The sequence below is a fragment of the Anabrus simplex genome, chromosome 3, assembly GCF_040414725.1.
Source record: "Anabrus simplex isolate iqAnaSimp1 chromosome 3, ASM4041472v1, whole genome shotgun sequence".
In the NCBI taxonomy this organism is placed as follows: Eukaryota; Metazoa; Arthropoda; class Insecta; order Orthoptera; family Tettigoniidae; genus Anabrus; species Anabrus simplex.
The window spans coordinates 435,213,330-435,232,191 of NC_090267.1; the positions used below are offsets into that span (position 1 = coordinate 435,213,330).

The 18,862-nt window shown below is 38.5% G+C and overlaps 1 protein-coding gene across 3 annotated transcripts in view; it reads right to left on the bottom strand.

Moving 5' to 3' along the window:
* CycG (cyclin G) overlaps positions 1-14,559 on the bottom strand; it is a 67,671-nt gene extending 53,112 nt beyond the window's left edge. The window contains exons 1-2 of one of the 3 annotated variants that reach the window (XM_067143467.2): positions 14,230-14,559; positions 2,248-2,424 (exon numbers count right to left, since the gene is read on the bottom strand). In XM_067143467.2, coding sequence (XP_066999568.1) covers positions 2,248-2,358 — 111 coding nt within the window. In that variant the 5' untranslated portion in view covers positions 2,359-2,424; positions 14,230-14,559. Of the gene's footprint in view, positions 1-2,247; positions 2,425-5,615; positions 5,691-14,088; positions 14,167-14,229 lie in introns of those variants that run through there. The other 2 variants (XM_068226742.1, XM_067143468.2) reach the window with 2 other exon arrangements.
* Positions 14,560-18,862: the final 4,303 nt, after the last annotated feature.

Consider the following 18,862-nt stretch of genomic DNA (forward strand, 5'->3'; position numbering starts at 1 on the left):
TTAGGTGACGCCATTTGAAGAAGGAAACTCTGGAGTGATACCATATTTCTCCAAATCCACGACAACATTTCTTCCCCTCAGAATCTCATGCAAAAAAATAAAGGGTTGTCTTCCATTCGCGGCCTAACAGGAATGAATACCACTGGCAATTACCGTGGTAACCACGCTGCTTCTTTTCACCCCTGCACGCACACACAAAATTTTTTGACTATAAACAACCGCCTCTTTATTATACATCGCTAGCCGCGACAGCTGGTTGTACGGTGCCTGCGTGTAACTGGATCTCGGGAAATAGTGAAGAGAGAATCACATTCTACTAGCCTCTACAAAAGCATTTCTCAAATCTGCAGAATGGCATCAAAACATGCGAGCCTTCGAATTCTTAGAAAGGCCACGGCTACTCAGTGGCGGAGTTATAACGCGTCTAATGTACCTGACTCTTGGTAAAATTAAGTTTTATAGACAACAGGAACATTTTCGTGATGGATAGTCGTAAAGATACGTGGAACAGGTATTGCCGGCAAATTTTCAACAGGTTCTCGTCGATACCGTATTATGATGCCAATTTTAAGTTAATTGTTATTAAACATTCGGAAATGTAGAATAATTGTGCAGCTGCAAGAAAATATGACATACGCCTAAGTAAAGCCAATATTTGGCGTCAGCGTGAAGACAACGATAGCTAAAAAATTTGTACTGAACAAAAAGTGCATTCAGTGGTCCGCAACAGGGACGCTTTAAAGAAGTCGAAAATGAAATTGTGAGATACGTGCACGAAAAACGCAAGGGTCGAATGGCCATACCGTGGCGCAATAAACTTGTTCGCTGACTTTCAGCGTCCGCGATTAGGCCTATACATCGCTAGCCGTTGAAGGTGGGCAAACCCGGCAAGCGAGACGTGCGTGTAGAGGTAGCCGGTTATATCTGACGCTGAGTAAAAGTACCGTAACAGTTTTATAGACAGCAAGAATATTTTCCTGGCGGATCGCCGTATTGTAGAAATACATGGATTAGGTATTGCCGGCAAATTTTCAACGGGTTCTCTTCAGTATTATGATGCCAATTTTAAGTAAATGGTCATTAAACCCGCAGAATAGAGAGTAATTGTGCAGCCGGGAAAAAATGCGGAATAACGAAAGCCAATGTTCGGCGTCTGAAAATAGCCTAAAAATGCGTACCGTACAACAAAGGCATTCACATGATTTTACAAAGCACTTCTTGAGCCTGATCAAATTTTTTTGTAGGAAAAAGTGGGGTTCGTCATAGATTCGGAGAAGTACGGTACTGTAATTTTTACAGAATAAAATTAAACACACACTTTCACGTAGCATCGGATTTCGAAAAATAACAAACAAGTAAGCCGTAGTGCGGATATCATCCGCGGAAACGCACGTTTTGAACAAACTGATTGCCATTTCATACTGATTTTAACGTGTATGGGGTTTTTCCGACTTTTATACAAAATTGGATATTACGACAATCCAGTATAACGAGTTAATTTTCCGCTGTTGTGAATTCTCGCTATAACGGACTTCTACTGTATACATGGGCTATGTGCTTTGCATTTGGTGATTACAGCAGCCTTATATTTCTAGCACAATACGTCTTGTTTAACTTTCTACAAAAACTAGCTTAATATACAGTAGTGTTTCACATCGTAGTAGAATAGTATGACATCATTGAACAATTGGTTGGCTGCCGTTGTGGATTAATTTTAAATCAGCATGTTTGTGTAAGTACAAATCCACAACTGTGCTGGTCACCGAAAAAAATCTGTTGATGGGCACGTCAGTATGTGTCTTAGGCATTACTGTGAGATATCATGAAGTAATTCGAGTTTGGAAAAGACCATCACCAAGAAAGAGTGTAAAAGGCAAGGTGTTCAATTGAAGTCATGCCCATGGAAGGTTATGTAATGCACAGGAGTACCAGCATTTTCTGTGGGAGAAGGAAGTGGGGCGAGTTACAGTAGTTCAGATAATAGCCGATACAACTTCAAAGTAATTCATATTGTAATGGTGATAAAAATAATTTGAAGTAGTGTTTCTTCAAACTATTTTGATATTTCTGAATAAAACTTTTTCCCAGATCGAAATTTTTATCCACTATAATTAGGGCAAACATTTTTCAAAGTACATATAAACTGTAGAGATTCTTTACAATGTAATTTGAGACTTGTGAATCTGTAACTTTCTATCTCGCATGCTCACATCACCGGTGAAGGATGGCAGAGAAATTTACACTTACTTGATTCAAACTGGGCAGCTGAAGATGAGGCTGGAATTTGGACTCCAGACTCAGAGCTTCATTAATCTGTACAATCAGAGGGTGGACAACATCCGGCTGGCCCTGGTCCATTCCTGCGATGTCACTTACTTGGACCCCAGTTACACCTCAAGAATGGCCCAACAGAAGGCCTAAAATCTGAAAGAATGTCAAAATTACATGTTCTTTACTTCTTCCAATATTGTAACATAACGCCTGGGAGATAATTCACTAAGTAGAGGGTAAAGATTAACTGATGGACGAATACTTAGGGAAAAAAAACACCCTTGTTAAAACAGAACACATCCCCTATACTTAAGAATTTCACATTTTTTATACAAAGTATAAACAGATAAACAGTAAAAACAAATAGTGAATACATATCCTCCAGAATGAAAATCTGAAACAAATTACAAATATACAGGATGATGATTCATAAGGATTTTTCACCATCAGTAAGGCTTTTCTTCCAAGCAAATGCTGAAGGAAAAATTCTACCTCTGGTACTATACTCAATACAAAATTACAACAATTTCAAAGTTGTTTGAACAGTAACTTTTTGGCTTGAATAATAAATAAGCATTTCAAAAATCATCTGAAATTGCAACTGCTATAAATTCATTGAACGCTTCATTGATGTACAGGACAAAAAGGGCTTAATTTCAGGGAGGGAAACTAAAGGGAGAATTACTTCCTTATATTTTAATACTACTGAAAATGAAAATAATTACTTGGATAAATTTGTTCAACAAAATTGAAAATATATAACAGAATGTCACAAGTTGGCAACATCAGAATCAGCCATTTTTGAATCTGGGAACGTTTGATTTGATATACTTCCATATTCTGATTGGCAAATACTCGCACAAATATTTGTAGCCCCAATGAGATCCATTAATTCTGTTCGTACTGCTTCAAAGAGACTGCTGCACTGTAATGCTAGTTTAAATATGAAGCATTTCTAATATACATTTTAACTGTATTAACATAACAGAATGAGCAAAATATTATACATTTATTGAGCAAAGATTTAGACCAAGGGTCCCATAACAGAGGAGTAAATTTCAAAGTAAACAAACATGGCAATCCTACTGAATATGTTAGGTTTGATGAAAATTAATCTATTATACAGTACAGGCCCAAAAATTTGAAACCAAAAGTTCTATTGTCAGTATCACAAGAAGTACAGTGCTGTCATAAAAATAAGTGGTTGTTGGATATTGTATCCTAGCAACCTGTGGGCACTGGCCACTAATTAGGTCTAGCAGTGGCTCCTGCTAGGGCAAGCAGTCCTAAGAATTCACATGATCAGCACCCTTCCCACCCTCACGATTCGTGGAATCCCGGCCACATCTCGTCACTTGTCTAACTTGCCCTTCATTTCTTTACTGTCAAGAGTAAAGTCCCTGTTACATTGTTGGTGTATTCGATTGTTACAGTGGTGTTCAAATCTGAACATTCTAGGTGAGTAGTGCAATACTAGTACCAGTAACAAACTGAAATGGAGTGTGGTTTCTCTCAAAACAAACTTTTATGCAAACAAAAAAAAGTCACATAAACATGAGTCTATTAAAAAGGTTGCTGCTGATTATGGAGTCAGGGAAGTGAATGTTGGAAATGTGGGAGATTGGAGACATAAGTAAAAGACACTGCATGACGGACTGACATCAGATTAAATCTTCAACTGTGACAAGACCAGGTAGAACTTAAATTCTACCTACCAAGATTTTGAAAGCTAAATTGGAATATACTGCTCCTGGTATCAAGAAGAGTAAGGAAAGAGAGACCATTTTAGTCCGTGCCAACACATCTAGCTCCCTAAAATCTGTAGTGTTATAGACCATTTAAGTTATGTCAAACTTTTGTGAGCTTAATCTATATGGGTTCTAAATCAATACCTAATTGGGCTTAAAATCTTGAGATTATAATGTTTACATATTCATGCACCAGTTAGTTATACGCCATTGTGTAAGCTAATGTTTCAGAAAGCGTTCTCATCGTCAAGACTCTTTCTCCAAAATAGGAGGTATGTAGATTCGATTCTCAATTACGCCCTATATTTTTTATTTAATTTTAGTTCAAAGGGGTTTTTATTCCCTGCTGTTGCTTTTAGCTCCATCTTTTATGTGATTCCATATACGTGGACTAATTGCCTTTGAGCATTCTGTCTGCAGGCTTCTGTGAAGTAAATAAAGGCCTCCATAATCCTCTATTTGCACTAGCTCTGTGATCTTGTTTAGTTCTACATGCTTCATTTTATCGATAATTTATTTCACTATAATGTTTAATTATAGCGTCACTTTCTACAAGTAGCACATATACAGGGTCTTTACTTATGCTTGGAAGACAGTTTATCGCTCGAACTTGGCCGCCGATGACAGGTCGCTACCGGCCGCTGGCGTGCGCGGTTTCTGGCACTCTGCAGTTGTTGAGAGCTGAACTCCGAGATAGTAGGGTGTTCAATGAAGCTACTGCGTACTGTATGTCGTATTGTATAGTGTTTTATTGCGATTGTGTATAGTGCTGTAATGTATGTGAAATATTCGTTACGTAAACGTGTATATCTGCATAATACTTACATTAAGTGCAGAAAATCGTGCGCTAGGACAAGACAAAAGTTTCGAGCTAATTTCCAGGGAGACCCATTCCTGTCAATCGGACAATAAAACAACTGGCCAAGAGATTCAAACCTACAGGTTCATTTAAACACTAAAAATAGACGTAAAGGTCGTTATCTCCTTACTGAAGCGTGTTTGGTACGAGGATCATAAGTAAAAATCTGTGGCCCCCTCGTAGACCAGATTTAACAATATGTGATTTTTATTTGTGGGGAATGTTAAAAAATATAGTTTATGGGAACAACACTCACACACTAGATGAACTTAAAGACAATATATGAGTTGCAATTGCATCCATCAGTGCTGAAGAACTTGGTAGAGTAACCGAAAACTTCATTAGGAGATGCCGACTATTTTGTCAGCACATGGGGAACATTTTCAGCATAAACTGTAAATGCTACTTGCTTTACGTCCCACTAACAACTTTTACGGTTTTCGGAGACGCCGAGGTGCTGGAATTTTGTCCCGCAGGAGTTCTTTTACGTGCCAGTAAATCTACCGACACGAGGCTGACATATTTGAGCACCTTCAAATATCACCGGACTGAGCCAGGATCGAACCTGCCAAGTTGGGGTCAGAAGGCCAGGGCCTCAACCGTCTGAGCCACTCAGCCCGGCCATAAACTGTAAAAATGGTTGAGTAAAATGCATGATAATGATTTTTGAGCATAAACTGTAAGCATGGTGAGTAAAATGCATGATAATTTTGAGCACAGTATTCTGCCATACATACACACGAGCGGTAGCCATCAACTGAACTGTCACTGGTGGCCAAGGTCGAGCGAGCAAGTCCCTTCCAAGCATAAATAAAGACCCTGTAAAAAGCATTTTCCTAATAGATATAATATTGTATTTAAACATTTAAATAAAATATATTATCAATGAAGTAACATATGAAAAAGATATGCAGATGAATACAACAGCTAATTACCAAAATTAAAAAATCTGGCCTAATGGCGACTCAAACCTGTATACCTCATGTTATGAAACATGCACCTCAGCAATTATGCTATGAAAAAGCTTTCATAAATGCTGACATTCATTATCTTTGTATGTGGAAGGCATGGAAATAAATAATTGTTTCTTTTACAATTGGCTTTACATTGCACCGACACAGAGAGGTTTTATGGCGACGATGGGATAGGAAAGGAATAGGAGTGGGAAGGAAGTGGCCGTAGACTTAAGGTACAGCCCCAACATTTGCCTGGTGTGAAAGTGGGAAACGACGGGAAAACCATCTTCACGGCTGCTTGCAGTGGGGTTTGAACCCACTATCTCCCAAATGCAAACTCACCGCTGCGCGCCCCAAACCACATGGCCAACTCACTCTGTGGAAATAAATAATACAGGTATGCAACTTTGAACGAGGTGAAAATCAATGTCAACAGTAGTTTAACCACCGTGAAGTATATTACATTTTAAAATGGAAACTTAAAATTATTCTTTTCATTACGACAACTTCAAACAGAGTAATTAAAAATGGCTCCATTCAACTCTATTAAAACCATATAGGAATTTCTAAATTTTTGAAATATGCATTCATTTATTGCCCTTATTTGCACTAATAAGAGAAACTGGTGCCGGAGCATCACAGAGACAAGGAAAGATGAATTTTTCAGATATAATTACTACATAATTTAAGAATACAAGGTATTTCAGCTGATCTGGAACAGAAAATTAAGGAAACACTAATTTAAGGATTTCCTAAGATGTGCAGTGTTTTAATATGTTTCCGCCCCATTCCATTGAGCAACACACATTCTTTAACTTCAAACTGCATGAAAATTAAAACCTCCTTTACATTAATTATTTTAACGAGTGTTTATGATACAACAGAGGATTCATGCACTCATCACCAAATTTATGTTCAGTGTTTTAACGTTCCATTCTTTTTTAAGAGATATCAATTTAAGAATTCCTAAGAATGGTAAATTATTTTAATGTGCATTGATTTTAACATGAAAAACCACCGCTTTTGAAGAGACTTAATTTTAAGGATCCTAATGAAGGTTTTAAATGTATATTATGTTCAGTAGTTTAGTTTATAAAACAATGATTATTCTTTACCATTGTCAGCTGATGGCTTGAAACAAGCCAAAACCTGTAGGCCTACTGACCAATTGTAACTCATCACAAGTAATAAAAATACTGCATAGGTTGACCTAATTAACAAAATATTTTGTAACCAATAACTGTCAATATGGATCAGAATGAAATTTGTAACTTAGTTTTAACACTATGTAGAACTATGCCAAGGCCATCAACTTGCATCATTAAGCCTATCAGATAATGGCCATGCCAGGAAAGAGATTTGGGATGCTGCAAACAAACAAATGAAACCAGCATGTGAAAACCAGCAAGAAATTTATGTATCAATCTGGGGCCTATTCCACGAACGAACTTTGCAACTTTTCACTTTTCACTTTTCAGTTCAGATTTTGTTCCGCCATCACTTTTCAGATTTAACTTGCAAAGTGAAAAGTTAGGAATCTTTTCACTTTTCAAGCCTGTTACGTTCCTCCATTGGTACAGAAATGCAAAGTGCAAAGAAATGAAGTGAAAAGTTTTCATAAATCTTGCAAAGAGATGATTCCCTTTTCATATGTTAATTAACAAGTATGTACACTAGTTTCTCAGCGTAGAATTTGGTTTAGTGATATAAACACGTTACGACGTGAGCTTTTATTAGCATCAAGTGAGGACAGTGATGAAGAATCCAATAAGAGAACGTACAAAGACGAGATTAATTTTCATAATCTCACTTCGACGGACTTTCGTGAGCGATTTCGTATTACCCCAACACAGGCTCATTATATTCTTGAAATGTTCGGACATTTATTGAAACATGTAACAAAAAGAAGTCAATCCCTTTCCGGAAAAGAACAAATTCTTATATGCTTACATTGGTTAGTAAATGGTGCCCAGCTGCACGGTGTAACACCAATGCATGGGACATCAAAACAATTATTTGCGAACTGTTACCAAAGTCGTAGATGTTATAGTAAATGTAATATTTCCTAACAGTACGTTGGCCTGATAATTCACTCAATATAGCGACGGCATTTCTAATGAAGGGTGAATTTCCTTCTGTGTGTGAATGTGTTGACGGCAGCCTACTCTCGTTAATATTGATGTGTCATAATTTGAGAGGTTATCTTTAAAGTTGTCGAAAAAGTATGTCACGTTTCTCCTTGACAACTTCCAGCACAGCCAGCTACTTGTAATAACCTTTTTTCCCATGATAAAAACGTAAACTGTACGACAATTATACCGTCAAATTCGCCGCGAAAAGTAAAGCATTAAAATCGTAGAGTATTAGTCCTATACAGTTTGCTCATGGAATAAACTCGATCGTATCACTCATTCGCAAAGACTTTTCACTTTGCAAAAAAATTGAAAAGTACAACCTAGACCATGGTGGAACAGAAAGACTTTGCACTTTGCAAAATTTGAAAAGTGAAAAGTGCAAAGTTGAAAAGTTGCAAAGTTCGTTCGTGGAACAGGCCCCTGATCTTCCATCCCAGGAAAAATATCCAAAATCTTGAGAATACAGCTGAAGATCTCCAAAGAGATATAGCATCTTGAACACTAAATCCAAGGTACAATATTAAAAGTTTATCAACATACTGTCTGACTCCATGGCTAAATGGTTGGTGTCCTGACCTTTGGTCCAGAGTGTCACTGGTTCAATCCCCAGCCGGGTCGGGGTTTTAATCCTAACTGGTTTTATTTTCTGGCTCGGAGGCTGGGTGTGTGTGCCATCTTCATCATTAGAAATCATCTTAGGTCGCACCCCATCCTCAGACATGTGGGTCTCCTATAGGCCTCTCCGGATGCCATAGACCATTATTATTACGAACATACTATCGAGGAAAATTTCATATTCAGTCATCAGCCCTGCGTCTATAGGCGCAACAGTCAGCAACCATAACAACCAAAATAGAGGACCTCGGACTTGAATCTGTGGCATAATGAAAGGCCAAGGAAGGTGTACTGCAAACTTCTGAATAAAATAGCACTACACAACCCTTTGAGATAGTCGCATTCCATTCTCAATAATCAAAAGTGGTTGGAATTTGAGAAATAATTGTATCATTATCCAGGGTTATTTGGCATGCAATGGAATGAAAATCAGCATGGAAAAGATAGGAAAAATTTCAGTACCTGCTGCCATTCTTCAGCGCAGACATCTGGACGTGATTTCCACTGACTGTCATTTGTTTCTTTCTCGCGGCTGACGTGATTGTGTGATGCATAAGACTGCCAACTTTAAACTTACAAACTAGTGGTACATTGTTAGGTGTGGCAGCAAAGAAGGTCTGGGGGCGTAAGCCTTCAGGTTAGAGCTGCAAAGCGGCTGTCAGACCCTTAGCATTCCGTAGGGCAATACCAGTGCATTCTATGTTGGACAGTGGTGAAAAGCTGTATTAATTAGGCATGCAGGCTAGTGACAGTAGTGACGATTAAGGGGGGCACTTGCCCCCTCCCCCCCACCTTTTGGAGAAAATATTACATTTTTATTCGCATTTTAGCCGACTGAAACTTGGAATTATAGGATTTGTTTAAAAAAGCAATTTGTACAAGCGCTGTTGTCTTATCAGCTAATTATTTCCTTTATTTTCCTCTAATTATTAACAAAATTATTATGGAAGTATGCACAAAATGTTGTTCGTCCCGGCTAAGGGATTTGCATAGCGCCAGAGCAAGTAGTGGAAACTTTTCACGTGCTGTGAAGAAGGTAGCAGGGGTGTATATATATTTGCCAAGGTTATGGACACTGAGGTATGATTCACCCGCTTGCCGCACGCGATAGTCTGTTTAGTGTGAGTTTCTACTGTGTAGTCAAATACTAAATGCTTTTAATTGCATGATCACGCCGTACTTCTATTTAACTGTAATAAATGCATTCCTCTGGTGAAAGTTTTATTGTATAGTATTGAATTAAAATCTTAAACTATTATAACCACACTTAAATTGGTAAACTGTCAACCTTTACCTGTCTGTTGAAATTCGCTCAGACAGCATAAAAAACTTACCATTTTGTACCGTGTTTCTTCAGTTTTGATGTATATACCCCCCCCCCTCCCCCGACCGCTATAACCAACAAACCCGGGTACTGTATGTTGTCTGTATAATATTATTAATTTTCTTTTGCCCCCGCACTTTGAATTCCCAATCGCCGCTACTGAGTGACAAAGCCATTGATCTGGATTAGTTAGGTCTGGCTAGTAACAAAACCGTTGGACTGTGATGAAGCAAATGGGTTAGGTCCGGTTAGTGACAAAACCGTTGGACTTTGATGAACCAAAAGGCGTCTGAGGATATAAGCCCTCAGGTTAAGGCTGTGAGGAAGCTGTTAAGCCTTTAGCATTCTGTAGGGCGATAGCAGTGCATTGTATGTTAGACAGTGGTGCAAAGCTATATATATAAACATGCCCCAGCTAGTCACAAAGCCACTGGTCTGGATTGGTTAGGTCTGTCTAGTGACAACTATAGGTCTGAAATGGTTAGATCCGATTTGTAACAAAACCATTGGACTAATGGTTGACGCCACATTGAACAAATTTTTTAAGACCAAGTGCGCAATATCCTCCTCTACATTAAGGTAAGTTTAACAGAAAACTACTGGTGTTCTATTATTTTGCTATAGGTTGCATTTAGTTGTGTTTTTATTCTATGCACGTTGGCAATGGAATATATTTATCTTGATTGCTGGGGATCATGTCATATTCAATTATATCTCACCCAATGGAAACACTAGTAGTCGCTTCAACAATGGAAATGGCGCATACTAAATTAAATTAGGTTATCGAAGTAAACATACTTCTGAAAGCTGGTGGGTGAGTCCCTGGCTGTCACAGTGAATGCATCTCTCCTCTACAAGGTAGGCCGATTACACATAAGACTTGTATTATTTCAACTCCATAAGAATTAATAAAACTTGGGCAGGAGTTACTGAATTTCTACTAAATAAGGCAATAATGTTGACTATATTAGAAAGAGGAAGCATAGGAATGACGAAAAATAAAATGACAAAACCTTGAAATTTTGAAGAGCTTCAACTGATGCAGGATACAGGGCTAGACATTGAAATCAGTAAAAGGATTCAATTCAGAAATGCATTTTACCAGAGTGAGAGAAATCTGGTGTGGAGGAAGTAGCAATGAAGTAAGAAGTGATGTATAAGACGTACTATACCCAATATTGACATACATAGCAAAGACCTGGATACTGACAAAAAGGCGGGAGAATAAAATCCAGGCCAGTGAAATGAAACTTGAGCACTAGATGGCATACCCGGCTTCACTCGGTCTTACGATTACAAAGACTCCAAATTTTCTGAAGTCCCTCGCCTTATAACAGAACAATCTTGTCAAATTATATTGTACAGACTTCAAAATGATATGTCACAGGGTCATATGGAAATACCTAAAGTAGGGAATGATCTAAAAGAAAGAAGATAAAAACATGCCGAGGCAATGAACTGCGACAACACACAATAAAACTCCTATTCATACGAGAATGTGTATAATGAATGAATTCCTATTTCTCTGCCATGTAATAGCGAAAGCAACATTTTGGTGTTATCCACACTCATTATGGTGAGAAGAGTATGGAAACGTGGATCCAGTAACCATTAGAGAATTTTGGCAGAGTAATGCTGTCTGAGTTTTTTAACATATATTTGGTACAATTCACAATAATTATGCTCATAAGGATATGGAAATGCAGTTACACAAACAATATCAAATAACACATTGTCAATATTTATTGTTTTGTATGTATGTGTAGTCCGCGCACCTTTTAGCGATATTTCTTTGAACGGGGGGGTGGAGGAAGGAGGGAGCTCTCACTGTTCCAGTTATACTGCCAACTGAATGAAAATGAAATCTGAATTGAATTGATATGATCGATCGATATGAATTTTCTAAACCTTTATTATCTTAAGCCAACAACTGTGTCATACACACTTTATATAACATTTCTCGATGTGAATATTGTTCCCAGCATGAATTCTATAGTTTGGCTTTGCTGTGTAAACAACAACAGTACTAGTATGTTTTGTCAAGCCCGAGGGTTTGATCTCTAACCCCTATGAACCTTCCTCTGGCGTCCCACAGGGATCGCTGTTAGGGCCTCTTCTATTTGTTTTGTTCCTACAGTCGTTCAGAGTAGCAAATGTCTCTTGTACGCTGATGACTTGAAACTATACAAAGTCATAGAAGACAGCGATGGCAGTTATCTACAAGAGGATCTGAAGCAAATATGCGAGTGGTGTGATAAGGGGTCCCCTTAAAGTGAATAAATTCAAGTGTGGTGTCATGTCATTTACACCTGTATTTTATAGATATAAAATCAATGGAGAAAATTTAAATCGCGTGAGGAGTTTAATGATCCAGGTGTAATTCTTAGTAACAGAAATGGCTTATCCTTTGAGAAGCACATCAATGGTATTATAAAGAAATCTTTCAGACTCCTGGGGTTTGTCAAAAGGAATTGTATAGATTTCAGTAATATTCCATGTGTCAAAACACTGTTTTGTTCCTTGGTGAGACCCTGTCTCGAGTATGGTTGTGAGGTGTGGCTCCCGTATCAGAAAGGCCACATACACCATCTCGAGAGTACAGATAAGGTTCATGAAGTGGATTAGTTTCGTATTCCTGGGCATGCCACTCTCTTCAAGCAGGTATGAAGAGTTTGTAAACATTCTTGAATACGCTGGCAACACGCCGAAAATGTGCGGACGCAATGTTAGCAATTAAATGCTTGAATGCTTAACCACCCTTCCACTGCAATTCGTAAAGTTCTTCTCAAGGAAAGAACGTGATAATTTTGTAAATTATGTGAATAATCTATAGAAAACATGTGAAGATTTTCATCTGTCTGTATATATATCCTATGTATATTTGTATGCATATTTTTTAATTTATTTTTTATTTAATTTTCTATTACATCATCTGTAATTGGGACATCCTGTAGATGATAAATAAATATACTCTATTCTATTCAGGCAAATGCTGGGGCTGTACCTTAAGGCCACAGCCGATTCCTTCCAACTCCTAGCCCTTTCCCGTACCATTGTCGCCATAAAACCTTGTGACGTAAAGCAAGTTGTAAGTAAAAAACATCCCTATCATATCCAAGTAAGTTATACTGGGGTTTGTGACAATTTCTGTTCGTATGCTCAACGGCAATTCCGATCTCGTTACAAATGATAGTATGTAGTCGAGCAGATTTATTTAAGGGAGCAAAGACTTCTAGAAGATATATACATTTCTGCATTACTTTGTACCTGTATTAAGGTAATCAGTCTTCCTTATAGACCCTAGTGGGAACTAAACTAAACTAGGGAAATTAATGATGATGGCGGTGGTGGTGGTACTTACCGTTTAAGAGGAAGTACAACTAGGCAACCATCTTCTATTAAAACTAACCACAGAGAGAGAAAGAGAGCGAGCTGAAGGGATCTGACACTTCAAAAAAGGAAGGTATCAGCCAAAGAAAGACAAGGGTAATGAAGGGCGTGAAAACGAAAAACTCCCTAGGCCTCGAATGCTGTCAGGATCGGAGAACAAAAGTTGACCAAGGGAGGTCTGATAGTATAGATTAAATTGAGGACCCTGGCAAAGTACATGGAAGCAATGTGAGGGCTCGACTAAGGCCTCGTGGTCGCCAACCCAAGCTAAAGAGCCCCTTAGGGGCCACTTTTAGTAGCCTCTTATGAAAGACAGGGGATATCATGGGTATTATTCCACAGTCCCCACCCACAGGGGTATAGAGACCTATCCTACGAGACCATCAGAATAATAAAGCATACTTCTTCAGAGATCATTAAGATGTTTCAAGAGAATGAGGAATGCATAGCTCCTAAGCATCATTAGATCCACGCAGTGAAGAAGAAACTAAAGAATATAACAGAGAGGATCTGAAAACATCTTAATTGAACAATGGGAGAGTCTCAAGCCATTATACACAGTTATATATGCTTTGGCAGTTGACATACATAGATACCCTATTTACGCAAAGAAAGTCCCGAGTTGCATCGTAATGTGTTAACCTCCAATAAAAAGGACGCCCTTGAAAGAGCTCCGCGTCTCATCTAAAAGGATCCCAAGACTTCAATCAACACATAGAAATTAGAAGAAGCAACCGTTTTCTTCTGGTCATTATCCAGCGTATTTTAAAAGATGTCACCAGCAAGATACCTGCTAAATACTCAGAAGTTTCAAAATCTTCATTACACAATTCAGGTGCAAGCCTTTGTCTTTGCCATAACAACGAACTTCAAAATGAACTGACGTAATCCTTAAAACTATACATCATAAATGATTACTTTTTTTACTTACCCGGATGTGTCCAAACAACAAATGCGTGAAATATCTCCCTGGTCCCCAAAGTTCTGTTCGAAAGGCGATTTAGTTCAAAGTGACAGTTAAAAGATTATGGCGTCTTATTCGTTATATCAATTACAAAAGGCCCAGAACAGCTGATCGTCTTAGAATGTTTATATTCATACACCTCAAATAGTTCTAGCCTGGTCTATAATCAAAACTTAGAAAATGTTGTAATATTGAGCGCATTAGGTTTCAAATCGTAAGATCGCTTCAAGAAAGCCTCTATAATACAAACACACCCAGAACTTGACCTAAACTGCCTACCATAAAATATTGTTTGTATGGAATATCATCGAACAAGTGCTTGCCAGTGTTGTCAAATGTACGTAAATAAACCCATTTATTCCTACTAACGATGTTTATTCTCTACAGTATACTACCTCCAAATTATTTTGTACGAATAATACAAAGAATTATGCAAATATAAACACAAATAATAAATAACGTAACAATATAATGGATACAGTTTTATTAAATTAAAGAATTAGAATCCATTTGGCAATGCCCAGACGGTATTGTCCGTTGATCTTGACGCTGTTTTTTTTTTTCTCCTGTCTCTTTAAAATCAGGAGCGCGAAATATGACGTAACCTGATGTTAAACTAATGTAAAAGGCATACAAAAAATTATTTTTTCAGTAGACTGTAGTAAATTTGCATCAGTAATTTCAATTTCGGTAAATTTGCATCAGTAGTTTCAATTTCCGATGAAATGCAAAGGTTTCTGTTTAAGGGATAGTTCGTCCACCGCGTTACGATTCTTTTATAATAATAATAATAATAATAATAATAATAATAATAATAATAATAATAATAATATTATGCACTGCAAAATTCGCCTAAATAGAATGAGGAAAGTCAAATTGGTGCTTAATTTCAGTTTATTACGAAAATGAAGTCAAGGAAAAAGAAAATACGGACATTTCCTAAATATCTGAAGCTTATTAATCATACTAATCAGATAGTCATCATAGGTTCAGATCACTTCATGTGGTTACAAAGACACTTATGGCTTGTAGTAAGGATGGGAAGGAGAGACCATATGACTCACTGGTATGACCTCATGTAGTAGTGTGTGGTTCAAAAGTATGGGACCCTCACAAGGGCGCCCATACCCGGGGGCAAGGTGGGGCCGCGACACCCCCCCCCCCTCCTAGTTCTCAGGGAAAGGCAAAATTCCAGTCTAGTCAGGTGTTTTCCTTTCAAGAAAATGATTTAAGAGTCAGTATTACGTAGAAGCGGTAGTACCGTTCCCCACCAACTGCAGGGAACACTGTGGTTATTCTACCACAGAATACAAGTTGCCATTTATCTTCCAAAATATTAAAAATACTACACACCCCCAGGTCTGGGCCCCCCATACAAACTATCATATGGGCACTGATGGACCCTCATAAGGAAGAACTGTAAAAGATCCAAAGGAAAGCAGCACAATTTGTTGTAGGTATATCCAACTTCTTTTCAGAGACTTAGGAAACTTTTGACAAGCCGTGACCTTTCCATTTCACAACGGACACGATTACTCCGGTGCTACGTTTTCAGCATTCTGTTGTACGGCGTTGAGGCATGGACACTAACTGAGACCATGTGCAAGAGATTGCAAGCATTTGAAATGTGGACGTACCGAAGGATGCTTAAGATACCTTGGACAGCTAAAATGACCAATATAGACGTTTTGCACCGTATGAACAAAGAACCAGAAATTCTCACTACCATCAAAAGAAGGAAACTAGAATACTTTGGTCATATGATGCGGAACTCTAAATACCACCTTCTGCAAGTAATACTCCAAGGGAAAATTAATGGAAAACGTGGTCCGGGGAGAAGTAGGACATCATGGCTCGGCAACTTGAGCCAGTGGTTTGGGGTGACAAAGCTTACTCTGTTCAGAACAGCTATGAATAAACAACAGATCATGCTACTGATCGCCAACGTTCTGCGAGGACATGGCACATGAAGAAGAAGATATCCAACAAAGAATACATACTGTCCATCTTCATTATATACAGTCTGCAAGCCTCTTTGGATTTATAAAACACTGCCACAATCCTCTATTTGTAACCAGCTGTGTTGCCTTGTTTAGTTATACACCTCTTATCTTTAAATATCGGGAATTAGAGTCTAACCATAGTCGTCTTGGCCTCTCTAATTCTTTTACCCTCCACGACCAAGTCCATTATTCTCCTAGGTAACTTATCATCCTCTATTCACTTCACATGGCCCCACAACCAAGCTTGTTTATGCATACAGCTTCATCAATCATGTAGCCTACATTCCTAATTTAGCCTTTATCTCCCCATTCTGAGTACCATCCTGTCATAATCTCCACCTATTTGTACCAGCAATTATTCCTGCTATTTTCATGTCTGTTACTTCTAAATTGTGAATAAGAGGTCCTGAGTCCACCCAGCTTTCACTCCCATAAAACAATGTTGGTCTGAAAACAGACCCATGTAAGAGAGTTTTGTCCTGGAGCTAACTTCCTTCATACTGCGAGCTCACTGCATCAGCATCAGCAATCGCCCCCCCCCCCCCCCCCCCACACACACACACACACTTTCTGGAGGAAAAAAATATTTTCATTCCATTTTAGCCAACTGACTGTTTTTAAGTTTCGGCAGACTGAAGAACCTAAAGGTTATCTTAAAAAAAAAAAAGCCTCAAACTAAAAAAAAGCAATTTGTACAATCCCTATTGTTTTTTCAGCTAATTCCTTCCTTTAATTTCTTTAATTATTAAGAAAAGTACTCAGTGGCAATACGCACAAAGTGTCGTTTGTTGCAGCTAGGTGATTCATACAGCACCACAGCAAGTAGTGGAGACTCGTACGGCAGCATGTAGTATGGACTCTGATTAAGGGTAGCAGGGGTGTATTTTTGTCAAGGTAATGGACACTGAGGTATGATTCATCCGCTTGCTGCGCACATTCGTTAGTCTATCAGTTTCACTCTCTAAATGTGTCTGTAGTTCTATCTAGTGTCTTACTTTGTTAGTGTGCAGTCAAATATTAAATGATATTTTAATTGCATTATCGTGCAAAACTTCTATTAAATTGTAATACATGTGTAATTATTGTTCCATTGGTGAGTGTTATTGTATAGTACTATTATTATTGCACTAAATATAGTAGACTCAACCTTTACGTCTCTATCAAAATTTGCTCAGGGAGCATTAAAAAACGTACCATTTTGTAGGTTGTTTTTCTTTCCATTTTTGATGTCCTACCCCCGCCTCTCTACTATGGCTCTCAGAGACCCGGATATTTTTTATTTTTGTGCCCCCCCCCCCCCCCCGACTTCTAACTCGCAATCGCCGCTACTGCCTACTGACATCATTTTAGTCTTGGAAAGGCTAATATTCATGTCACACTCATTAAGTATTTTGAACTAAGAACTCATTCTATCATCAATTCTCACTACAGGCCAATTGTCAACATAAATGCTTTGATTGCTTTTAATAATCTGCCCTTAAACCTTCAGTCCCCCAGTACGGCAAACATCTTTTCCCACGGTACTCTGTCATGTGCCTTCTCTGGAACTATGAAATATCATCCATGACTATGTCCAATACTACGTCCCTTTTGTAAGCATCCTCATGAAATTTTTCAGCATGTGACACACAAGCCTTCCACTCCTGTCTGGTTACTTTATCCAGCTCCTCTTCCATTAAAGATTGGACATCAGTTACTTTTGTTCCTTTTCCCTACAGCAGTTTTAACGTTTCCCCAAACCAGCTCTATGGGGGTTATATTGACGATGACAGGGTGGCTGGCAAACAACGGTATGACCCCTTCTGTCAGCAAGTGTATTAATTTCATACATTTTTGCCTTTGGCTTGACTAGTTTCACTGGAGACAACAGTTCGACTCTGGTGTAATTGCTGTCATGAGGAATATTCCTAGCAGATAACCACGATAAAATATCAGCCTCTCGTATGTTCGTTGTAGGGATTCGTTCAAGCTGTACCGAATGGCAGCTGGCATTGTCCATTTCTTGATGTTCCTTTTGTCAAGAGAGTCTAAAAACTACAAAACCCACTCTTTTTTTCTTTTGCTAGTGGTTTTACGTTACACTGACACAGATAGGTCTTATGGCGACAATGGGATAGGAAAGGCCTAGGAGTTGGAAGGAAGCGGCCGTGGCCTTAATTAAGGTACAGCCCCAGCATTTGCCTAGTGTGAAAATGGGAAACCACAGAAAACCATCTTCAGGGCTGCCGACAGTGGGATTCAAACCCACTATCTCCCGGATGCAAGCTCACAGCCGCGCACCTCTAACCGCATGGCCAACTCGCCCGGTAAACCACTCTTTAAAAACCATAGCGTTCATATCAGTGTGGTAGTCATCACTGGTCGTTTTTACCTTTGGTCTAAAAACCAATTTACATTCCTGTAGTAAACCAGTGTGACTGGAACCTATGTGACAAACAAAAAATTACTGAAAACTATGTGACAAACAATAATTTGTCTACCTTTCCCCACAGGAACTTTCAAACTTTCTGTACCCTCTTTATACTGCCAGATTTTCGTTGAAGTGTAATTCTGATGAATGTAGGTTTCATCTAAATAAAATATGTGGGGCGAAGCGT